We start from the raw sequence: 26,398 nt of genomic DNA, 5'->3' as shown, positions 1-26,398 counted from the left end.
CTTCAGGTAGTTTCTGGAAGAACATATAATTAATGCTGCTCTTCAACTCCATGGTCACTTATAGTCCTCCCCAAATTCTTGCCCTTAACTATGTTCCCTACCACTGTGCTTATGAATAAGGTTATGATTTAATCACGGGTATTTTTAGTAAAGGTCATGGACAGGTCATGGGCAAGAAACAAAAAAATAAAATCACACCCGTGACCTGTCCATGACTTATACCAGAGGTTCTCAAACTGTGGTCCACGGATCACCAGTGGTCTGCGAGCTCCACTCAGGTGGTCCACGGATAGTTCCCTCTAAGGTGCCTGCCTGGGCGGTTGCACACTAGAGAATGAAGGGCCATCCACCTAATTAGTGGAGCCACGCAGGCATGGCTCTACTAACCAGGTGCCTGGATCCAGGAGAAGATGCACATGTAAGGTGAGGTGGTGACCGTGGGGTGTGTGTGTGGGAGGAATAAGGGGTAGGTGGGAGGGAGCAGTGGGGTAAGAAGAGGGATGGGAGGAATTTGGAATGCATAGGGTTGAGGTGGCTAGAGAAAGAGAGGATTTTCCCCAGCTCCAGGGCTGCGGCTGTCAAGGAGAGATGGCTCTCCTTCCCAGCCTCAACTCTGTGGCTGCTGGAGGGAGGTGAGGAGATATCCTCCCCCCCCCCCCTTCCAAGCCCCAGCTCAGGGGCTGCAGGGCATATCCATCACATTAGAAAGATAAAACTACTGATATTAAAAGATGAGTTGCGCGCTTTTATCTGTAAAACAAAAAAACATTTATTCTTAAGGGTTTTTTTTAATATAGCGCTTTTATCCAAAGAGCCTTACAATAGTTAGCTAACGGCACAAACAACATTTGGAAAGATCCTCAGCAATTTAAGTGGTCCGCAAAAAAAGTTTGAGAACCACTGACTTATGCCATAAAGAGACAGGAAGGGGACACAGGGGACCCAGCTGCCGGGAGGTGGGGCTCAGCCACCGCCGCTCCAGCAGCTGCCAGGGGGAGGAGCCCTGGACGGCCCTCTGCTGCTCCATCCAACCTGGGACCACTGCTGGGAGCCACTGAGCTCAGGCTGCTCCCACCGTCCCCGGGACCACTGCTCAGGCAGTCCCCGGGGCCAGCCTCATCGGCTGCTGCTCAGGCAGTCCACAGGGCCATCTACCAGGGGCCACCAGAGCAGCAGTTGGTGTGGCTGGCTGCAGGACTGCCCAAGCGGGCGCCTGAGTGGCTGGCACCAGGGACAGCTGCTTGGGGTGTTGCAGAAATCACGGAGTCTTACTTGTAAGTGTGGAAACTTATATTATCCACTGTCTGCATGTACGTCAATACTGAAGACTATACCTGTGATTATAAATATTACAAATTTGGGTGACTGGGCAACAAAATGGCAGATGGAATTCAATATTGATAAATACAAATTAATGCATATTGGAAAATAATCACAACTATACACATAAAATGATGGCGTCTAAATTAGCTGTTACCACTTAAGAAAGAGAGCTTGGCATCATTGTGGATAGCCAAAAAAGCTAACAAATTTTGGGAACCATTAGGAAAGGGATAGATAAGACAGAAAATATCATATTGCCTCTACATAAATCTATGGTATGCCCACATCTTGAATACTGTGTGCAGATCTGGTTGTCCGGACTCAAAAAAGATGTTTTGGAATTGGAAAAGATACAGAAAAAAGGCAACCAAAATTATAAGGGTATGGAACAGCTTCCATATGAGGAGAGATTTACAAGACTGGGACTTTTCAGCTTGAACAAGACAACTAATGGGGGGATATGACAGTGGTCTATAAAATCATGACTGGTGTTGAGAAAGTAAATAATGAAGTGTTATTTGTTCCTTCTTGTAACACAAAAACTAGGGGTCACCAAATGAAATTAATAGACAGCAGGTTTAAAACAAACAAAAGGAAGTATTTCTTCACACAACACAGAGTCAACCTGTGGAACTCTTTGCCAGAAGATGTTGTGAAGGCCAAGACTATAACAGGTTTTAAAAAAGAACTAGATCCGTTCATGGAGGATAGGTCCACCAATGGCTATTAGCCAGAATTGGCAGGGATGCAAAACTATGCTCTGAAGTGTCCCTAGCCTCTGTCTACCAGAAGCTGGGAATGGATCACTTGATGATTACCTGTTCTGTTCACTCCCTCTGAAGCACCTGGCATTGGCCACAGGATACTGGACTGGATAGACAATTCATTTGACCCAGTATGGCTGTTCTTATGGAAGGCTGCTGGACTGCATCTCTCACCAATGTAATCCATAGAAAGCAACAATGTCAAGTCATTCAACATCCCATCTCCATTCTATTTATCTGTTTCCCTTCTCAGTCTCAAACCGCCTCCTTTCCCTTACCCACAAGGGCAGAGATAGCAATGGTGGGAGTTTTAGTGTAGCTAAGGTGTCAGCTGCCACCAGTCTTTTCTTTACCATCGTATTGCCTAGACTTGCTCTGAACAAGGTGAACAGTGATAAAAGCCAACAGCAGCTTTTAGCTTCTGAAATTGCAGAAGTTTTAGGAAAAGACGACTAGTGTAGCTGCAATTAACTACAGATTTAAGAATTTTAAATCTGACTACAACATTTACAAGAGGGTTCAGAGAAAGCTAGTGCTTTTAAAATTTTCTATTTCCCTCTATGTAGTTCCACATTCCAGAGCAAAAATGACTGCAAAGTAAGCACAATACCACACTAACATTAGGTAAAAAAGCAGAGCCTGATAGCTACATCTTACCCCTCCTCAATCTCTACATTTCATCCCCTTTACAAAGAAAAGGTAGACATATAGCAAACACTTTAATTGACTTTAGTTAGCCTTTATGCTAGCAATAGGCTCATTTCCAAAATAAAGCTCAGTGATACAGGTTAAATAAATTGTTTAGTACTAATATTTTAAAAATACTAGCTTCAAGTTCCAAGTGTATGTTTTACTTCAGCACAGGACATTTTACAGCCTGTTGTAACAACATTACATGGATGATTTTCAGCTCTCTGCCAATTAGACTAGTAAAATAAGCCTAATCCTTTTAAGACTCTGAATCCATCATCATAATTGTTCAGTAACCTTTTGGGCATCTCAAAACAAAAGCTAATGGCAGACCGAGGCAGCAGTATTGTCTCCACAGCATAAGTATACTTTAACATAAATGCTCTCTCTCTCTGCAACATCCACTTATGGGTTATTAAAATGGAAGGTCCGGTTTCTATTTTCACAGTGTATCAGATTGTTGGGATCTTTGGAAAAAAGTCAATTTTAAATGTTTTGTTCTCCACTGATGTTCATCAGGAAGCAGGAACACCCATTTAGATATAAACCCATACACAACAGCATGCTTTCCTGAAGTATAGTGCATTATTGAACAGCCCCCAAGAATTGTCTGACAGGATGCGCTCCTTCAACAGGGCAAGGCTATATTCCTCTAAAGAACAAAATATAATTCCACCCACCAAACTAACAATTTCAAATTTGGTTTATCTTGTTTGCTCATAATGGCATACTTCCTCCCTGTATCTGTTAAATACTGGTCACCATCCACTTTAAATCCCAAAGCTAATAAACCATTTTCCATTACTGCCCATCTCAATGCATAGTGTACTGAGACACAATCAGAGTAATTTGCTATCACCATCAATAGGTCTGATTAACTTCTGCAATTAGAATTCAACTTCTCATCTTAAATCTGAATTCAAATATGAACTCCATTATACCAGTGGAGCAAGTAAGCCTGCAGAGGGGAACCTACCTGCACAAGAAGTATATTTATTCAGTCATTTTTCCAATAGGAACACCAAAAACCGACTCAATTCTACAAGTTAGTTACAGCATAGATCAGGAAAACATGGCTTTGATAAAGCTCCAGCAACAATACATGATGTAAAGAATCATTTATTTGCTTACCGTTTTACCAGAGGATACTTATTTACTGTTGCATTGTTTTTAATCTTTGGGAACACATGCCCAAAGATAGGTGCATCTTACAATTCTATGTAACAAGCATCTGCCACTACAACTGAAGATCCTAACTTGTAGCATAACACTTATGACATGTGAGAAGCTATTCATGCCAGTTCAACATGTAGTGATCACAGAAGCAGTTTCACTTTGAGTTAATCCAGATGCCCAATAGACTAGAAGTTAGGAGACATCCTAGCTTTTATACCTAGACTCTTACAACATCTTATTACAACTCTGAATCATGCATATTCTATTTATTACAGCCCCTCCCTTCTAGTCTAAGGCTAAAACACAGTATTTACATAGAAAAGCTTAACAAATAGCCAACATGCATGTGCTTCAGAAGCCTCATTATTTAGGGATACTATATATTACAGTTTTAAAGTAGCAGAAAACACCTGTCTCTCTGAAAGGAGCCTTTAAAATGTCATTTTCCTTTCTGTGTACTGGCATGTAATCCTTTGGTGTCCAACATCTTAGAAGCTGACCAGTTTCTAGAGACTGTGGAGCTACTCAGGGTATGTCTATACTGCAATAAAAGATCCATTGCAACAAAAAGACTGACTGGGTTCATGGGGCTGAAAATGTCAGTATACACATTTGGGCTTGGGCTGGAGCCCGGGCTCTAAAATTCTGAGAGAAGGAAGCACCTCCAAGCCCAAGCCTGAGACCTCTCCCCTCATAGGGCTTCAGAGTCTAGTCCAAAATGTCTACACTGCTATTTTTTTAGCTCCGCAGCCTAAATCCAAGTCAGCTGATCTGGGTTCAGAATCGCTGCCATAGGTCTTTTACTGCAGTGTAGACATATACTAAGAACGATGTTCCTAGTGGTGGTCAGAAATCCTCTCTCAAGGTAGGGTAGAACCAGGAAACCTTCTTGCAAGTCATCCTAACCATCCCAGCTTCCCCTATATCAGGAAGCACCTGCATATCCTGGCCTACCCAACTTGTTCGGCCTAGGAACAGTCAGGCAGGCAGAGGTGGCATATGAGGCTGACTAGGCACCAGAAAAAAAACAAAAAAAAAAAAACTCTTCACCAGCATTTTGAGACAGGTAAGAAGGAGGAAAAGCCAAGAACTGAGAATACAGCTCAGTCAAGGAAAAGTAGGGACCAGTAAAGGGGAGCGAGAAAAGAAGGGATAGAAGTAAAATCTGCTTAGGGTCCTCAGATAGACTGTATTTACAGTACTTGTTCTGAGGGTTCAAAAAGGTTAATTCCAATTTTAAATATTTATATACTTGATCCACTCATTAAGTCGCTGTGCATACAATCTACACATCCTAATATAGCAGCATGTCTTCCCAAGACTGAACATCTGCTCACACACCAAGAACTTGAAAGACTATGTAATACCTGCCACAACAGTAATGAAGAGTTAATACTAAATCTGGAGGCTAAATTCACTCAGTAAGTGTCAAAGAGGGGTTTAGTATTGCTGTAAATGCAACTCATAGTTCAGTCTTAACATTTGAGTCCCTACTGAGGCCTCCATAATATTTTTTTAAAATAAAACATAGCACTTTCCTGAACAGCCTACAGGTATGCTTGGAAGAATTAGATTTTTATTGTTAAACGTCAGTAAACATTGATTTGTGTGTACCATTGCAATCAATGAAAAAATATTTCCATCAATCAAAATTTACAGATAGGCTAAAAGAAAAACTATGTTTGAGAACTTAAGAGATTGATTTAATGTTATTTACTTTGCATATTTTGACATGCAATGTTGATAATCTGTTTTAACCACTATACAGCTTTAACTCTTTGAATCTCAACGTTTGTTATTAAACTGTCTGTCCCCCCACAGGATTTCCCACAAAAGTTTAAAAAAAATAAAAATAAAAAAAGTTTTAAACCCATAATTTGTGCATCAGAAAATTTTTAAAAACTGCTTAAAAATTACCAATACTGTCCACTGAAATTCTAAAAAAGTAAAAATCGAATTCTGCCAAACCAATCTACAAGGTTTGCAGACACTTGTATTCAGCCAGAGAATAAAAGCAAACATATTATTTCCCTGCCCAACTAGAAGACTTCTTTCACTCAGGTAATATCCATACAGAAAACTCCCGAGCAACCCATTTTCCAAGGCATTTGTTGTACGATTCTTTTTAAAAGACTGCATCTAATCACACGAAGAGGTTTGACCATGAAATAGGTCAATATGTAATAAGGACCTCAGTGACTTATGCCTGCCAGAAAAAACGTTTGCCTAGTAATGCATGGCATGAATGACTAAAATGAGAGAAAGGCACAAACTCTTACCTTAACTGGAAAGCTGCATTTTCCAGTGCGAACCCCTTCTTCATCTGTCTGCCATTGGTGTGGCCTACTAGCCTCTGGGACGTAAACATCTTTCTTTCTCCTAAAACTCTGCCGTAGTTTGTTCATTTCTCAGTTTTCACGTCCTAGAGAAGAAAAATATATTTCAGCAGGTATCAAAATTAAGTTCTTCCACAGTTCAGGCCACCAATATCACCATATGCTATTTTGTGGAGAATCTGGGCTTCTACAAAAATAGAAGGAAGTCTCTCAAAGGAAAGCAGCTTAGTAAACAAGGAGCCAGCTAGAGATGGGATCTGAGAAGGCTCTGCTTGTAGAAGGGTATTATGCTCAACTAGCCAACAGCAACATCAGATGGGATAAAGTAATGGTAATCTAGAAGGAACAAGCTTGTCAGCCCCCTTCCATCCTGAAATTTCTAGACGCCTCCAAAATGAAGTCTCCCTTTTGACCAGGAGGTTTTAGAATGCAAACAAAACCAAACCAGGCAAGCCAGGTGACACTTGCACATGCCTCTTTAGATCAAGGGGTGATTCCCAGGAAGCATGGGGATTGTGTGTCCAAATATGTGAGCTGCAGGGCTTTGAAAGCTCGTTTCAAAAGCAATTTGAAAAGAGCACCATATTAAAAACTTACATGGAGAAAATTTTACAGCTGACATTTTTGCTTTCCAAATAAAACTATTAGACACTGAGCTACATGGAAAGTGATTCACTTTTGTCTGTGTTTACAATTCCTGACATCTCAACAGCTTGAAATCCTCAAAGAACACAGCTATCACATAACTGAACACAGGCAGGGATTAAAAAAGTTAAAGAAACTTGCTACCAACCTCACTCCTAGTCAACCTAGTTTTCAGAAGAAATGTCAACCCCTTTCCATCTGCCATCACTAAAGCACTCTGGTGATTCCAAATGACAAAAGGCCTGAGTTTTGTCTTTAACTCCCCCCCTCAAGCTTTGTGCAGCTGTCACTTTTTGTTACAAATTAATATGGTAATTGGGCAGAGCAGTTCTCTATTGTTTTACATGGGTGTGGTGATATTAATGAACCCAGACAAAGGAAATGAAATTTTGGATTGCCAGTAAGTACGTTTCCCTAGCATTCTTTATTTTCCTATAGCCTATTTTAAAAAGTGACACTGTCAAAATCATCATTTAAAGCTCTCTTTACTTTTTCATCTTTATGATTCAAGCAATAAGGCATCAAGCAGTATGCTTGTTCCTGGAATAGGGAATAGGAACGCCTTGCCAGAGAATGCTGTGAAGGCCAAGACTATAACAGGGTTCAAAAAAGAACTAGGTAAGTTCATGGAGGATATGTCCCTGGGCAATGCTCTGGAACTGCTCCCCACAAAGCCAGTCAGGACTTTGGGGAGCCTCCTCTCCCTTGGAGCAGACTTTTTCAGGGCAAGAAGCTCACACGTCTTCACCTCCTGGGTCTCTCCTTGGAGCATTCAGCATCCTCTGCCCCTCCGTGTGCTTCCCACAGTGAGCCCGCCCCAGCAGGGTCCTGGGGAAGCCAGAGGTCCTGCACCCCTACTTTGCAGTCAGACGTGACTCTCAGCCAGCCAGTAAAACAGAGGTTTATTAGGTGACAGGAACAGGGTCTAAAACAGAGCTTGCAGGTACCGCGAACCGGACCCCTTGGCCGGGTCCATTCTGGGGCCCAGCAAGGCAAACCCACACCTCTGCCCTCACTCCTTATCCCCAGCCAGCTCCAGACTCAAAACTCCCCTCCAGCTCCTCCTCTCTGGGCTGTGTCTCTGTCCCGGGCCAGCAGGTTACCTGATCTCTGTCTCCAACACACTTAGCATCCCCTTGCAGGGGCGGGGAGGGGAGGGCCTGACCATTAGTTGCCAGGCGACAGAGGGTTGGTCAAGTCCATCAATGGTTATTAGCCAGGATGGACAGGGATGGTGTCCCTAGCCTCCGTTTGCCAGAAGTTGGGAGTGGGCAACCAGGGATGGATCACTTCATGATTACCTGTTGTGTTCATTCCCTCTGGGGTACCTGCTATTGACCACTTTCAGAAGACAGGATACTAGGCTAGATGAACCTTTGGTCTGACCCAGAAGGGCTATTCTTATGTTCTCCCCATAACAACGTGCTGCCCCCTAGGGCAGTGGTGGATGGAGGAATCAGACTTGCACCCCAAGATAGTGGGACAGAGTGGGATTGTCTCCGCAATTTGTGATTCCTCACCGGCAGCTACTTGAAACAATATTGTCCTCATTGCTCTTTCCTCTCCCAAAAGTCTCCTTAATTTTAATAAATTTGCAAAGGTTAGTAGTATTGGGCTTATCAAACACATTGGGAGTAAGCACAGAGCTCAAACACCAGATCAAAAGTGATTTAATCATTAAAGAATTTCGTAATGGGGGTGACTTGATTTTTGAATTTATGGTTGGCAAAACTGTAAAGCAGTTTGGTAGTAAAAACAATTTTAACAGACGAGGAAGTGTAAAACTAGTATGTGATATAACTAGAGCAACATCAAACATGGATTTGATTAACTAAAAATAAATAGGATGTGAAAATGAGTGCACCCTCAGCACCTGCATGCAAAGAGATCCCATTTCTTATCACACACTCCGCTGACGACTGACAAAGTTAATCACGCCAAACAAGTAACTCCTCCACATTCATGAAGTCCTAACTAGGTAAGTTCAAAGTTCTTTGAATAATAAAAAAAATGCTGAGTGTGCAAAGCAAACTGCAGAACAGTTCTAAAGAGGATAGAGTAACATTAAGTTCGAATTTTGCTTTACCCATGAAAAACCTCTTTAAGATAAAAATATGCAGATTTTAAGAACTGCAGCCTCAAGAGCCTTAGGGAATATGAATTTCTATAGGAGCTGGGCACTTAACTCCCACAGGGTATGTCTGACCTGCAGCCAGCCCAGGTCAGCTGACTCAGGCTCACGGTGCTCAGGCTGTGGGACTATAAAATTCCACTGTAGACTTTCAGGTTTAGGTTGAAGCATTGGGACCCTCCATCCTCCCTTGTGAGGTCTCAGGGCCTAGGCTCCAGCCAAACTCAAATAGTTACATTGCAGTTTTATAGCCCAAGTCCAAATCAGCTGATGGAGGCCAGCTCTGGCTGTGCCGTGGGTCTTTTATTGCAGTGTAGAAGTTGGTCTCTTCTGAAAATTGCAGCCTCCTATTTTGTCTAGGGATTATTTTATACTAAGAGGAAGAGTTAACCAATAACCATAGAGTAGGACTGGTTGAAAGTTTTCCATCTCAACTGTTACTAGAAGATCAGTTAAAAACCCAAACACAATTTTTCGTGAAAGTGTCTTTCTGTAGAAATTTTAATTTTCTGTCAGAAACCCAAATAGGCCAAACCCCAAAATATTTTGGCAAAAAACAATTTTGTTTGCTACATTGCCTCATGGAAGTTGTACTTCGGTTACCTCATCTCCCCCATTCTCCTCTATGGATCAGGCTCCCCACCTGAATTTCTCCCATCTTGCCCCACAGCTATGGGACTCCATGATGCACTTCCTCCTCCAAGATGGGAGACTGATGCATCATTCCAACCAGATTTATTTCAGCCAGAAAGCTCAGCCTACAGAGGAGAAAAGGAACATCAGAGACCCCTGAAGTACATCTTCCATGAGGAACTACGGTAGCATTTTCACCAAAATAGTTTGAATTTTCAGCAAAAATATTAACGTTTTGTGCAAAAGATAAGCCCATTTCCCAGGGAGCTCTAATTATGAGGGTGTGCTTTCACAACTTAGTTGCCGGAATTGAAATGGACCCTCTACAGTAATAGAAGCTATTACCTACTTAGGATTAATTTCTGTCCAACTAGTCAGAACAACCATTTGCCGCAACAAAGAAAAACAATGGAAAATTGAAAGAAGCTGAACTGTTATCAGAATCACCTGACAGCCCAAAGTAGTTTGTCCTACAAACAGCCACCTGATTGGCAATGCACATCATCCCTGTCCCGTCAGATTTAAAATTTTAAACAAAGCTAATGTTAAAAAATTATATAGTACACAGGTTAAGAAAAGAGTGTCTGTACATCTGGATAAAGTGCTTAGATTTACTCAGATGTTAAAATAAGCAATTCACACTGGATGCATATCTGAGATTCAGGAAACAAGGACATGGATTGCTGTCACTGTGACAAAATGCTCAAATTCGCATGACAATGTTCTCTAAATGATAATTTAAAAACCTTAGCATAAAAAAAATAGAAACTTAGTGTCCCTCCCCCCTAAGTCATTTGCAGATTCTTGGCCCTTTCATATAGTTGTAACAGGTATCCAAGAACATTATTGTAAATCCTCCTAGTCTAGCCCAGGCTAGTGATTTATTCTTTCTGTACCAAATAGATAGACACAGACATATCTACAGAATGGTTTCTATTCCCTCTCAGGGGCTATCATGGCTAAAAATCAGCTACTGATTTCTGTACTTATCAAGTTTAGTGTTTTGCAATTTTAGAGTTTTATACAAACATGAAATCAGCCAATTTCCACCTGCTGGAAGAAGGAAGTATCCCATTTGTCTGGGTCAGGATAGGGAACTATGGAGAAATTAAATTTTATATTGTTCAGAGTTCTGTTTAAGAGCCCAGATGGAAAACTTCCAAGTTTAATGCACACAAATATACTGCAATTTGTTACAAAAAGCTGAAAGCTTTGAGGGAAGCAGAACCACTTGACTTAGGACTTATGTACTTTATAAAAATCAGTCATAACAGAGGAACTATTACAAGAGGTACAGTTCAGTGTGTAGATGACTTTGCCCACTGCAAAAGTAATAAGAAAGGAGGGCAGAGAAAAAAATTCTTAAAAATCAAGGTGATTACCCCAAAAAATAAACAGACCAGTTACCCACTAAATCCCAAATTTCTACAAACTAACCAGAGGTTAAATTAAAAAGTTATTCAAGAAGATGAGCCAATTTAAAAATTATTTAATTTTATTTTGTGCACTTGGCATATAGTCAGTTTCACAGTTATGTATTGTCAGTTAGCCTGTAAGTTTCCCCTTTGTGTAGGTCTTTCACACAGCAACAGAGAAGAGGAAAAATCTCCCAAGGCAACTATAAAAATGAAAGTTGGCAGAGGGACTCTGGTAGGTCTGGTGTGGGCACCTGAAACTACTTTTAAACTTTACTAAAGTTTAAATTAGCAGCAGTACAAGTTTCCTCATTCAGAGAGCTACTAGTTAAATACTCAGTCTGAAGGACTACACAGCCAACCACAAATCTGAAGACTTAATCTTATGAATTTTAAAGTGAACCGGGGTAGTCAAGCCACATACAAATACACAGCACTTTTTCCAGTTGGACTGGAAAGGGATATGATCCATTTTAGACCAAGTCTTGGATTGTGGGTATGGTTTGTGAAACTGTTCAGGGTGCGTGGTACCACCTGTTGCCCCACCCATGGGTTGAACAAATACTGAATGTTTTCCAGCTCCCTTTGATCAAAAAACAAACAGGTCATATAAGGGCACAAAGCACCAATGAAATCTTTAGCCAACAGAAAAGTAATTAGGAAGATCATGAGAGAGGAAGCTCCCTGTGCAATCCTCCTGTTTTGCAAGGGAAAACAGCCTTTAAGTATAAGCCCCTCGAAAAAAATAGGTCAGATTCACTCATCTGACTCCAAAAGTAAACAAATTTCAAACTAATGGAAAAAACAAGGTTTAAAAAAACAATTTTTGTTGAAAAGATTCTTCTAGAACTGCATAACTAGTCTAGCCTCCACATTACATTGCAAGTCAGTGCACATTTTATGATAGGGCTCTCTTTAAAACAAGTCAAGAAAACAAAAAAACTCTGCAGTTTTGGCTACACCTATTTTAAGTCATGTCCATGCCCAGTAAATAAATAATGTAGCTGCCACCTATCAATGGATCTTTTTTAATAGCTAAATTAATATACACCATCTCTAGCACAGAGTGACAGGTACGCTGCCCCAGAAATTAAAATCTAAATAAGAGTTGGAGCAACAATCATTCTCCATTATTCTGTCTGTAATATGCTTTGTACCAGAGACACTCAATGTTAGGTGTAAGATATTTCCAAACTTCTGACTAACTACTTTTTGCGGCTTTCTTTCACAGTCATCTGACATTTCTGAGCTAAGAGGAGATACAAACTGTTGCAATCTCATTGGGAATCTGGCAAGGGGTGGTTGTGTAACTGATTTACAAGGGAAGTAAACACTTGAGACACATTCTTCTACATTGTTAGGAAGATTTGCATCCCAACGCAAGGCTTGTGGTCTGTGTTTTTGCCTGTAATAAGGTGTTATTTGATATCTCAAGTTTCATGGAAATGATACTTTGACTCCACAAAGCTTTCACGATTTTACTATGCAATCAATATTGCAGAATAAGTAAACATGAAAAAATATGCACGTATTTCTGGTTTTCCAGACTTCACATTTTAATCTACAAAGAGTTTATGAGATGATTCAACAACCAGAAAGAGTGCTATATAGTCTCTTATAGAACCTAATGTTTATTGTTGGTGCTTTAATATTACTAAAGTATTAATTTAAAAGACTTGGTTCATAACAGTATTTCTGTTCATCACAAATGTGTCAATATTAATGGCACAACAATAAAAAGCTTCTTTTGAATATTTAAACACATATACATACATATATAAAAAACTGTGGTCAATTTAATAATTTCAGAACTATTTAAGGGGTATCATAAAACTTTTTTTTCCGGTAAGAGACAGATACAGGCTAAAGAAAATGTTATAACCAGGTTAGTTTGCCTCCAGTCACACTAGGCTACTAAACTGTTTTTTCCCCTGTTCAAGAGCACTTAAGTCACTCTTAAACATCGTTGTGATACATGGTGGTTCTTAAGCCGAGTCCGTAATGGAGTTTAGTGTGGGAAAAACTGACATTAACCTTTCCCGAGACCTACTGGGAAAATGAACCCTTATTACATTTTATCAGCATCACTGCAATTATTCTTCAGTGTAAGAATTGTGTGAAATAATCTGTCCTCGCTTTTTATACTAAAATCATACTCTCTGTATGCTTTTCAGTGCAGAGCTTTGTTTTGAATCAGTTTATTCTTTTTGGAGGCTTGGATGCTATAAAATCTAATGAAATCCAGCTCTGTTCACACTGATGGAAATGGAAGAATGCACCATATGAGCACTCGTTTACTGAAGCATTGCAGTCCTACTTACGCATCACAGTATCACTAACCACATTATACATTACAGGACTTTCCAACCCATTTACCCTTTCATTACCAAATTAAAATCCAATAATGTACATACTGGGGCAAACTTTCTCCTCTAAGATGACAAAACGTTTGCCCTTCTCTCCATTTTAATAGTATATTGGTTTAACAAATCTGGATCAACTCTTTTACTATGTTTTGTATTTGGCTTTGAAATAGTCAAGTACTTTTGCTTTTCATTTGGGTCGGGGTGGGAGGAAAACAGGGACGGAAGCAGTAATGGGTACACAATGAAGAGAACAATCCTAAGTAACAGTTTTGGTAGTAGCAGGTTGCATATAATGATTTTTGGGAGACCTGTCAGAAATCAGCTCTGTGAGAAGCAAGAGAGTCCTGAGGTTAAGATTGCACAGGTTGCAGAACTACATTCAGATCAAAGGAATGGGGAGTACTCTGGCAGAATACCGCATGAGACTACTCATGAAAGAGTATCAAGCACCCCAGACACCAACATCCACATATGAATTTTGGAAACAGGGGAAGAGTAAGTGAACTCTGTCCAGGCAGAACTGGTTCAGTTCAAGCCAGAACTGAAGAACCTATGTTTGAAGTCTCACTGTGAACACAGAAATAGATGATAAAGTAACACAGTTGACTGGTCTAGTCTCATTTCCTTTATGACATACCAAATAATTGAACATTACCTGAACTTTACAAAATGCTAACAATAGCACTATGTGTAAAAATAAATTTATTCTTTCCTAAAATTTTACGATTTTGTTATTAGGTTATTAAACATTTAACTAATTCAGCATTAATGGCAATGCATTTAAAATACCTGTAACTATCTGGCATCCTGCCCCCAAAAAAGGAAGGTCATACTCAGTATATATCAATAGCCATATAAGCATCCATAGATTGTCAATCTGTAGGTGGAGCAAGGAACGGGTTGGCAGATTCAGATATACATTCAAACTCAACATTTAATATTCCATAAGAGCGATACTTTGAAAATGTTGGCAGTGACATAACGCAAAAAGTTACTCCAGACCTTTGTCAAAAGAAATACAGGTTTACAAGAGACCTTTAATATTCTTCTTGCAAGATAAAGATAAAGGATTAAATGCACTGTAGATGTAACAACTACTTCATTTACATATTGAATCCAGTTGCCCACTTGAACTTGTGCCGAAAAAAAAGTTCAGCCAGTGAGAGAAAACCCAAAAGCTATCCACAAATTACTATTCTGAAGCAATGTCCCAAATTATCACATTCCACTATTTTTGTAAACGCAGTGATATATGGTCCTGTATGACTCACTTCCATTTCTAAGAGGGAATTATTAGAGAAGCAATCCCCTTGTTATATATGCTCAACCTGAAATACACCTAAAATATTTTCAAAGACAGCTAGCTAGCTATACAGCAGGGGTAGGCAACCTATGGCACGCATGCCAAAGCCTGCATGCGAGCTGATTTTCAGTGGCACTCACACTGCCTGGGTCCTGGCCACCAGTCCGTGGGGCTCTGCATTTTAATTTAATTTTAAATGAAGCTTCTTACACATTTTAAAATCCTTATTTACTTTATATACAACAATAGTTTAGTTATATATTATAGATTTATAGAAGGAGACCTTCTAAAAGTGTTAAAATGTATTACTGGCACGCAAAACCTTGAATTAGAATGAATAAATGAAGACTCGGCATACCACTTCTGAAAGGTTGCCGACCCCTGCTATACAGGGTGCTGTGGAAGCTGCCAGACCCATCAAATGTTAAAAAGTAATTTGGTTTTAATTAACAGTTTATATTATTCTAAAATGGATGTAAAATCTTACCTTTGACCTTTGCTTAGCCTTTTGGGAAGCAGTAAGAGAGGTGTTCCTGCTTGGCTGCAATCATGCATGCATGGAATGCTAACAGATCAAACTTCCCTTTCCAACTGAAGGCCTTCTCTTTTAGCCAGATTTATTTTATTTTATTTATTTTATTTTTATTTAATCTCATGAATCAGAATTGTTTATTAAATTTCAATTATGCAGACCCATGGAATACCTTTGAAGGCAATGGTGTTGTATAGGTGCCACAAACGGCATAATTTGGCCTGCCAGAACCATTATTGTGAAAAGATGGAAACAACCCAGCATGAATCAAGAACCAGGCCATGTCTACACTACAAAAAGTTTTGTATCCATGGCTATAAAGTCAGGGTGTAAAAAAAACTACATAAAAGCTGACGTAGCTATGACAGCAAAACACCCGCTGTAGACACAGCTATGCCAACAAAGGAGTGCTTCTGTCAGCAAAACTGATGTTGTCCAGGGAACAAAACCTTTCTGTTAGCATGCTCTGCATCTACACTAAGGGGCTCTACTAAAGCACAGAATACATCTGCTTAAAGTGTAGTGGCATTCGAAAAAAAATATGTTAGGAACCATTAGGAAAGAGATAGATGACAGAAAATCATCATACTGCTACTATATAAATCTGTTGTGCATCCATACCTTGAATCAGTGGTCCCCAACGCAGTGCCTGCGGGTTTCATGGCGCCCACCGGGGATCTGTGTGTGCCCGCCTACTGCGCCCTGCCGCTGAGAAGCGAGGCTGCTGGACAAGCAGCCACTGAAATGCCGCCGAGAAGCATCATCATCATCATCATCAAGAGGCATTGCCACCGAAATGGCACCAAGAAGCAGCGGCATTTAGGCGGTGATGCCTCTTGATGACGCTGCTTCTCTGTGGCATTTCGGCAGCTGCTTGTCCAGCGGCCGCACTCCTCGCCGGCATTTTGGCAGCTAGTCATCCGGCGCCCGCCCACACTCAAAGGTTGGAGACCACTGCCTTGAATAGTGCATGCAGGTCTGGTTGCATCATCTCAAAAAAAGATTAGAACTGGAAAACATACAGAAAAAGGGCAACAAAAACAATCACGGGTATGGAACAGCTTCCATATGAAGAGGGATTAAAAAGACTGGGACTGTTCAACTCGGAAAAGATGACTAAGGGGAGACATGAGAGAGATCTATGAATCATAAATGCTGTGGAGAAAGTGAATAAGGAAGTGTAATTCACCCCTTCATATAACATGAACCAGGGTCATCTAATGAAATTAACAGGCAGCAGGTTTAAAACAAACAAAAGGAAGTACTTCTTCACACAATTCATTGTCAACCTGTGGAACTTGTTACCAGGAGATGTTGTGAAGGCCAAAAGTACAACTGGGTTCAAAAAAGAATCGGAGAAGTTCATAGAGGATAGGTGGGTCCATCAATGGCTATTAACCAGGATAGTCAGGGATGCAACATCATGCTCTGGGAGCCTCTGAACAAGTGACTACTAGAAGCTGGGGTATATCATTTGATGAAGTGATCTGTTCTGTTCATTCCCTCTTAAGAAAACAGGATACTGGGTTAGATGGATCATTGGTCGGGCTGGGTCAGACCATTCTTATAGCTATACCAGTACAGCTCCGTAAACTGAATCCGTGTTGATTAGCCCCAGATTGAGCTGGCAGTTTGCAAATCCCACATTTAAACGTGATGACTCAAGATGCTAAAAAAAATCATGACACTGGTTTAAAAAAATCAAAACAAAAATAAATTGTGTTCTTTTTATTTGCTTTTTAGTTTAGGTCTTTAGGGTGTGTTCAGGTAATGTTGTTCTACATTTCTCTAAAGCTGTAAGGGAGATAAGTAAATTAAATGGAAGACAAGAGACTCCCAACCACAGGATTCCAGGAATTTGGGCTTTAAGAAAAAAAATCACCAAATATGGCAAGCCTCAAAATCAAAGCACACAAAAATTAACATTGATTAAACCCACTTTTTACATGTAAATTAAGCACATTTAATTTGGATATCAATCACTGAGAGAAACCAAAGACCCACAATGCCATTTTTACATAGTTATTTACTGTAATCTCAGTTTAAGTGCTTCCTATCCAATCTTAACATTCAGGCCTTGTCTACTCTACAAAATTTTGTTGACAACACTTATACCAACATACCGCAACTGCTTTAAAGTGCTGTTGCATGTCTAAACTATGCTTCTTGTGCTGGCAGAGTGCACCCACACTAGCAGCTCTTGCATTGAGACAGAGCAGTGCACTGTGGTAGCTATCCCACTGTGCAACCGGACATAGGGTACTTTGGAAAGGGTTTGCAATGCCTCACGGGGCAGGTACATCACCACATGATGCAGGTTTCTCAATCCCATCGTTCCATGCGCATCCTACTAGATTACCAGCCAGTTTTCAACTGAAGGGGGAGGATAGAGAGTGCAAAAGTGAGCATGACCATGCTGACACACAAAGTTCAGATAGCAACTAGAACCAACCAATCTTGCGGCAGGGGGAAGGGGTCACCTCTACAGCTACACACACATTAGCCCCTACCTCCCTCCCCGGCTCTGCACGACACAGCAGTCTCTCCCTCTCTTCCCTCCCCGCAGCAGTAGCCCGCCCTGCCTGCCTGCCGCTGTGTTCCTAGTACCTTCGAGTTCTCCCATATCCTCCTCAGTCCACAAACCAACGATCCATCCCTCCTCAGTACTCCAGGCAGGAGAGCGTGTTGTTGTTTTCCTGCGGGCATGTTCAGCATATGAGCTCTCCATGCAGAAGAATGTCAAAGCCTCCTGGAGCTTTGAAAGGGAAGAGGTGCATGCCTGCAGGGCAGCAGAGTTCAAAACAGTGAGCAGAGCTGTCACCGCAGGCATTGTGGGATTCTGGAGGAGGCCAGTTACATTGACGTAACAAATGACAGCATCTACACTGACACTTTGTTGCTTTAACTTTGCCACAAAAAAGTCTGTGCCTCTCATCAAGCTGGTTTTATTTTGTCAGCAAAACAGACAAGCTTTGCCACAAAAAGTAGCATTGTAGGGTATGCACCCCCACTGTTTTGTCAGCAAAAGCTGCCTTTTGCCAACAAAACTGTCTAGTGTAGACAAGGCCTTAGGAGCTTTTTGTACGGAATACAAAAACTTTACTCAGTGTGCCAAGTTCTTTGCTCCTCAGAAGCTCAATCTGATTAATGGACTTCTTAAAATTTATCTTAAATCCCATGTAAAATTTTACTCTCCACTTTTTTGACCAAATGAAGTTATTCTGTATTTTCAAACTTCACAAAAAGCTTTTGATAATAGGGAGATTTTTTCCCCCAAAAACAGCAATTACATCAAACCATGCCTCCCCTCATATGTCCTTGCACTGCTTGTCAGGTCAACATTTTTCAGTTTGAGCATTTGCTTCAGAAATGAAATGATCATCCAACGTCATGCTGAAGCTCTATCCTAAGTGAGAGCTCACTGGTACAAATCCACACAGTCTGCAGCATTTTAAAGTTTTATAAAAGGTAACCCATTCCAACCAAATTTGGAATGTGGGGGTTTCAATGAACTGAAAGAAAAATTTATTTGCGCAGTGAGCTATATGTAGTTTTCGTTTCATATGTAGAAAATAGAACTAAATTCAAAGAGTAAGAATTCCCATTCCTTGGAGCAGCCAACTGAACTAGCAGCAGTGGCTGCAGCACTACTCAGGAGGCCCAGAACCCAGTGTACTAGGTCCCCAAACAGAGGTCAACTGAGACAAGAAATAGTATCCCCATAGATACAAGTGTAAAGTACAGCCACAATGGTCTTCAAGAGAGTTTTATTCAATTCTTAGATCACGAGACTGATTAGAGGAGAGAAAAATCTGGGAGCAACAGAAGGGGCACAAAGCAGTTTTACCTATGGTCAAAATAACTGAAGATAAATTGACTCATTTTCCAAGAAGACTGAACATCTAGTAAAAACTGCAGACTGTGTTACTAGGTTTTCATCTCAATTATGCTAGGACAGTGTCCACACTGTACTAGGCACTTTCCAGATATGACAACATAGTACCTGTCCTGAAGAGTTTGCTATTTAATGTTTAAACAATAATTTTATTTTCTGGACACATTAACATTTGTAGGCCTGTCCAAAGCAAATCGCTTGCTTCATAACTCTTTTTCAAAATACCTCTTTTTGGAAAATTTACCAAGAACCTGACAATATTTCACAAGTCTGTTTCCTTTAACAAAGGAAAGACAATTGGCTAATTAATTTGAGATATCATAGTTATACCTTCTTCTACAGCCACACCTAACAGTAGAGAAATATGACAGGTTTCAGAGGAGCAGCCATGTTAGTTTGTATCCGCAAAATGAACAGGAGTACTTGTGGCACCTTAGAGACTAACAAATTTATTTTAGCATTCTGTCTGTATCTGTACGAGTTTTTTCATGAAGTTGATGGATTTCCACTCCATACGGCTAAATGCAGTGCCCTGCATAATGACAGGTTCCAGAGTAGCAGCCATGTTAGCCTGTATCAAGTTTTCAGGTCCCCACAGCAGCACAAAGATAACGTTTTCAGTGGTGGGAATCTAATTCTGAAAACAAGATTAGAGGTTCTTAACAACCATCTACACAAAACTTAAAAATGAAGTTTCCAGTAAAGGTATCCTTATTTAATAAGATTAAACCCTAGACATAATATTCACCACTTTCAACATTAGGCTACATCTCTTAATAAAGTTTCATATAGCCTCAACAGGTATAATAATGATACACATTACATTCTTCATGACTGCACTAGAACATAAAACCTAAACTCTGATCTTAAACTTAACATACATGTCAGCCATATGCGCACTGGTGAAGTGCATTAAGTCCCCCCACCCATGCAGAAGTTATGGGATCTGAATATAACTATAGGGAGCCGGTGCTTAATTTTGAAAGTCATGTCATTTATTGATGTGCCTAAGTAGTATTTGAAAGACTAACTTTAAGAACCCTTTATTTATTGAAGTCTTGACCTAGATGTTTTGTGGCAGGAACTGAGAGATATTTCCAAAATTTCAAGTATGGTATAGGAGAAGTTAATATGCATTATATTGGTTGTAGGAAGTGATGCCAACGTTTGCAATTTTGTCAGTCTTGCAATATTTGCTGTTTTTCTTAAAATCCCAGCTCCTTGATTCACTTGATTTTATAAAGAATCTTAGCTTTCATTTAAGTTGATAGCTCTCATGGTTGTAGAGAAAGGTTTGAAAACATTAACTATAAAGGCTCAAAAACCCAGAATGCAAGCAAAAATTCAAAATGTATCCTTTAAGAGTCCCATGATTATTGGGGCCTGGATTATGATTTTTGACCACTTATCAGGAGAAACATTCCTGCATCATTCCCAACCCAAAGTTCGCTGCCCCCTCTCCCTACCTGACAGGGATGCCAATGCTGTTTTCTCTTCCCAGTTCTCTCTCTCTCTCTCTCTCTCTCTCAACCTTCAAAACAATCCCAATTCCTCCTAGTAAGGCAGCTACTTTTATTGCATCTAGCCAACGTTTGATAGAGTAGGCAAAGAAAATACATATTTCTCCACAATTAGCCACCCAATTTCCATCCATAGCCATCCTGAACAGGAGAATCAGAGGTTTCTAAACACTGGATTCTCTCGCTCTCAACACAGAGTTGCATCCAATGAGCAACTAGTATCACTTTAAGAATGGATATCCACATTGATAGCCACAGACACTTATACCTAAGACTACTACTACTGCTTCATGAATACTTAGATGACTTTCCCCAAAGAATTAACCCAATGGAACATAAAGCTGTCACCTAGAGGAGGAGGATCACTCATAAGCCATCCTTCAAAGTACAGATGGAGCAGACTGATTAAAAAATACATAAAAAAATAACGCCCTTTCAAAATGGTAGTTCAACTACAGAATAGTTAAGTGGTAAGGTTTCAAATGCAACAAACAATTAATAAGAGCATGAACCACATAGCCTTTTATATGCTTCTCTGGAGAATCTACCCAGAGTTTGAATTAATTTATTCTTTCTACAAGTCTGTCATGCCTTCATCTGTTTGGGGCTGAATATTCTTTGTTTAGAGGAAATTTATCAGAAATCAAGAGATACTAAAGGCTCATCTCAGACCTAACCAATTGCCCAAGACACTTATCACACTTATTTTTGTATTTGTATATTAAACAACTCCTTAAAACACTGGAGAAGAGAGCTCAATTAAATTGTGGAAGTTTCTGAAATAAAAATGAAAGGAACATGGAGACAAGGCAATAGATACACATTTGATTGATAGAGTTCTTTAAAAATCAAAGTTCATAGACTTTAAAGTCAGAAGGGACCATTATGATCATCTAGTCTGACCAAACAACTTTGAGACAGGAGTGTGGAAAACAAGCACAGCACCCTCCTGCCACCCCTCCCGTATTTAAGTTTATTGATTATAATAAAATCATAGTAGCTCTGTTTATGGTGGGAGAGAACAAAAATTTCAATTGCTATTGATACAGCAAGTCCCAAGGCATCAGACTTTCCGGAAATTGGCATCCCTTCCTCAGTTAATTCACTTCATACAAGTAACCATGACAAAGGTTTATTAATTATATTACTAAAATTAACAATGACATTACACCTCTGCAAATCTAGCCTACTTCATTGTTTCTGGTGATTAGTCAAGTAATTATGTCATATAGAACAGAGAACTCAATCCCTTTTACAATATGAAACTTTTAATATGAATATTAATCAAAGCATGGGAGGAATAGCCAAAAGGTAGGTAGATAGTATATCAATGGACGTAGTTTCCATAATTAGTCATAATAATTTTGCCTTTCATCATCATGGCAACAAAACTGTCTCAGGTTTTTGATCAGTTTTATTATACTAAATTGCAAATAGGGCTTATTTAACATTTAACTAGCCAGTCCACATTAGCTCATTAATAAAATTACACCAAAAACCCTATGATTAATCTGTTTTTCCCAGTAACTGAACCAGGCTGTTCTGATCAATAGAACTGAACTATACAGTAAATTGTACCAAGGCACACTTCATTGTGTCGGCTTTCAGACAAGATTTAATCTACAGTTATTTGCACTGTAGTAACCAAGTCCTTGAACTACAACTGCTACAGGATCAGCGTCACCTGCTGAGAGAGTAAGCGCCTCACCTTTGTTACAGTATTTTTCTACTGCATGAGTATATAAACTTGATATAAAGTAGTTCTGTTCCATCAGTATTGTCTTTCACATATTTTATTTGAGACTTCTGGCTTCCTACATTTAGTATACCTCCTGCCCATCCCCCATGTCAATAGCTCCTTTTTTCATGGCAATACCAGTAGTTGTGTTAATTTTACCTCTTTCTAATAAAAGAAATCTTAGAAACGAACACTTCATTAAATCAGTGCAAGTCTTTGCATATATTTCCCTTGCAATACTGTACCCAAATATCTCAAAGCAAGTCTTTCAGAAAAAACCCATAATGTTTTCAGACAAACCCTATAACGAATACATTTAAATTAAATCCTTAATGAAATTTAACATTGATTTGCAAATTTAAATGACCTTGCATTATTCTGCAAAAAGCAGTTTCAATTAATCTAGAAATTGATGAAGCTGCAAGCATTATGCAACCCATGTCCAGTGGTGCCTCCAGGCACCAGCGCTCCAAGCGCGTGCCTGGGGCAGCAAGCCGCGAGGGGCACCCTGCCAGTTGCCGTGAGGGCAGCAGTCAGGCTGCCTTCAGTGGCATGCCTGCGGGAGGTCTGCCAGTCCCGCGGATTTGGCAGCAATTCAGCAGCAGGTACGCCAAAGCCGCGGGACCGGCAGACCTCCCACAGGCAAGCCACCAAAGGCTGCCTGACTGCCGTGCTTGGGGCGGCAAAAAAGCTAGAGCCATCCCTGCCCATGTCATAAGTGCAAATACGACAATGAACATGTTATCTAACTAGATTTTAATTTTCCATCAAAACACTACTTGGGAACACTAAAGTTGATCTGTACACTCAAAATCAGGAAAGGGCAAAGTTAAGGTTGCACAAACATTAATGCTGTGTTTTTGTGTTATGATACAGACACTATTTCTGAAACAATTTATAGGATTGTTTTTCATGGGGTTAAAGTAAAGATTAAGAGAATTCTTTGATCACAGCGAGTGAACTGTTTACGATTATCGTTTTTGACATCAAGAATCAGCAAACATCAAGACATACTCAAAGACTGCTTTCCATTTCAGCATGACACTTTGCAAATCATTTGCATCTTATCATAACTATTGAAACAACCTTCGTTCACCTGTGAACGAACTGAAATACCCCAAGCCACTTGGTAAAGCAGCTTTTAATCAAAACGCATCAGGTCAAAGCTACAGAAATATTGTATGCTGCTGTAACACACCAACTAAGTTACTGCATCTAAATGCCAATCATTGCAGAATGAGTTGTTGGCTGAACTAAAGATCTCAGAAGGAGGCCTGCAGAGAAAGGCGATGAACATTTGCAGTTTTTTTCTAGTTATAAAATTACAATATATTTCATACATAGCATGCCATGTAAGATGATATATGAAAAGTCATGATCTGTTGAAACTCACTGTTTTGCCCAAATACATATACTGTTTGCGTTAGGACTGCCAGGTGTCCAGGTTGCAACCGGATCACCGCTCAAAAAGGGACCCTGGCAGCTCTGGTCAGCACTGCTGACCAGGCCATTAAAAAGTCTGGTTGTGGTGCAGGCAGGCTCCCTACTCACCTCCTCACAGCTCCTGGACATGTCCCTCTGGCTCCTAGGTGCAGGGGCAGCCACGGAGGCTCCAGACACTGTCCCCCCGCAGCTCCACAACTGTGGCTAGAACCTGGAACCGCCTGAGGTGAGCCCACACCCCAACCCCCTGCCTCAACCCAGAGCCCCTATCCACACCTCAAACCCCCTCATCCCCAGTCCCATCCCAGAGCCCACACCCTCAGTCGGAGCCCTCACCCCCCCCCGCACACTCTTCATTTATGGCCCCACTCCAGAGTCCGCACCCACCTTCCCCAGCCCCCTCCCACACACCAAAGCCCTTATCCCTGGCCCCACCCCCAGAGTCCTCACACCTTCCCGCACCTGCCCCAGCCTACTGAAAATGAGTGAGTCAGCAAGGATGGGGGAGAGCAAGCGACTGAGGAAGGGAGGATGGAGAGAGTGGGGGGCGTGGACTTGGGGAAGGGGCAGGCAGGGGTGGGGCAAGGGTGTTCAGTTTTCTGCAAATAGAAAGTTGGCAACCCTAGTTAGTGTGTATGAAGTTATGAGATTTTTCTGTATGGTTGTTACTGAAATATGTTGTAAATTTGAGAGTCTCTACTGCCACTCCCAGGAGGACATTAAGCAACCATTAATCTGCAAGGGAGTTGGAAACAAAGGGATTCACAATAGAAGAGAGCTGCACAAGCATCACACAATGTGGGACTGCTCAACTCTGATTCAGGACAAAGCCCACCAGGACAAGCCTAGGCTAATGTTTTCCAGGCACATGAATTGAGGATCCAAAATAGGGGACAGTGGCATCATGCTTTTACCTTTCTCCTCTCCCAACTATGCTAAAAGCAACAAGAATGCCAGGAAGACAAAGACTTTAACTGAAGAGTTTGGTCCCAGGCTTAAAGGGGAAGCCTGTGTATTAAGAATTATAACCTACGTTCAACATCCAGTGGGGTGAGAAAATTGCTTGACTCAAACACCACCTAATCTAATAAGTATCAGAGGGGTAGCCGTGATAGTTTGGATCTGTAAAAGCAGCAAAGAATCCTGTGGCACCTTATAGACTAACAGACTTTTTGGACGCATCTGAGGAAGTGGGTATTCACCCACAAAAGCTCATGCTCCAAAACGTCTGTTAGTCTATAAGGTGCCACAGGATTCTTTGCTGCTTTTGCTAACCTAATAAGGTTTAAGATTTAGACTGTGCGCTTACCTTTTATTTTCTTTGGTAACTATCTCTGACCTTTTGTGTCGACCATTTATAATCACTTAAAATCTATCTTTCTGTAGTTAATCTGTATATAAAACAGTGTGTTTTGGTCAAAGTGCTTGGGAAATCTCAGCTCAGTTTACAAAGGCTAGTGTGTCCTCTCCACATAGAGGGAGGAGTTGACTGGGTAATAAACTTACACTGGTCAGGCTTCTGACCAGGAATGACTACTCAGACACTCACTCAATTTTATGACTGGATCAACAGTGCGTAGTATATGGACTGCATTGCAGTTGAGATTTAAACCAACAGCTCAAAATCACAAGGCTCCCAAGTTAAGGCATTACACCAGTTTTTCCTATTACAGAGTATATTTCTCAACTTCATCTACTTAATGTAAGATCTCTCACCAGCTCCCAAAAGTGTAAATTAACTCCAACTTAACTCCAAATTAACCAATCCCCCCTTCATACAATTGATTCCTATGGTAAAAGTGTTTGAGACTTACAATGCAATTCTGAGAAATGAATAGTATCGTAAGTCCGAGAACTCCTTGTAATATACCTTTTTTGGCTTATGTATATGAAGCACTGGGGGCAGACTGTGGGCACACTGAAGTCCATTCACTCAATGTCCAGAGTTACTTTGGGAACATTACCAACCTTCATCAGCCACAGATAAACCAGAGCTGTAATTTCCTTGCAAATTTCCATTACCACAGCACTGTCAGTTGACGTGCTAACTAACGCCAAACTGATACATAGTAGTCTGGGGTAGCCAGCTTCCAGGTGGCAACAGCAACCCACATGCACACTAGAAGACCTTTTCTGCTACGTGACCTTGCACTGAAGGCCTGGGGCAAATGCCTCATGCAGCTCCACAGAAGTGGCCTTTTTCATACAGAAGTTCTGGAGTTATTCCAGGTCTGCATGACAATGTAGTCCCACCACTTCGTGCTTGCGGTCCAGAACTTCAGCCATCACAGGGGCATTCCACAGCTATTAAAACCTCCATCATTAGTATCTATTGCTCCACATCCACTCACAGACTGCAATTGCTGCTCAGGAAGGCATGGTGCTGCCTTCTCAGGGTGAAAAGCTGATATGGAAATATCCTCTAGCTCCCTCTTTTCTTGAAATGTGACTTGAATTAACAGATGGAATAGATTAGATCCATGCCTTG

The 26,398-nt window shown here is 40.7% G+C and overlaps 1 protein-coding gene across 8 annotated transcripts in view; it reads right to left on the bottom strand.

The window, feature by feature from the left end:
• NUMB (NUMB endocytic adaptor protein) overlaps positions 1 to 26,398 on the bottom strand; it is a 144,054-nt gene that overhangs the window by 59,237 nt on the left and 58,419 nt on the right. For 6 of the 8 annotated variants that reach the window (XM_030559633.1, XM_030559632.1, XM_030559638.1 and 3 more), the window contains one exon: positions 6,233 to 6,375. In XM_030559633.1, the coding sequence (XP_030415493.1) occupies positions 6,233 to 6,358 (126 nt within the window). In that variant the 5' untranslated portion in view covers positions 6,359 to 6,375. Of the gene's footprint in view, positions 1 to 6,232; positions 6,376 to 9,668; positions 9,689 to 9,708; positions 9,800 to 26,398 lie in introns of those variants that run through there. The other 2 variants (XM_030559636.1, XM_030559634.1) reach the window with 2 other exon arrangements.

Source organism: Gopherus evgoodei, chromosome 4 (assembly GCF_007399415.2).
Source record: "Gopherus evgoodei ecotype Sinaloan lineage chromosome 4, rGopEvg1_v1.p, whole genome shotgun sequence".
In the NCBI taxonomy this organism is placed as follows: Eukaryota; Metazoa; Chordata; order Testudines; family Testudinidae; genus Gopherus; species Gopherus evgoodei.
The sequence above is the reverse complement of the archived record's forward strand: the minus strand, read 5'-3'. Positions and strand labels throughout refer to the sequence as shown.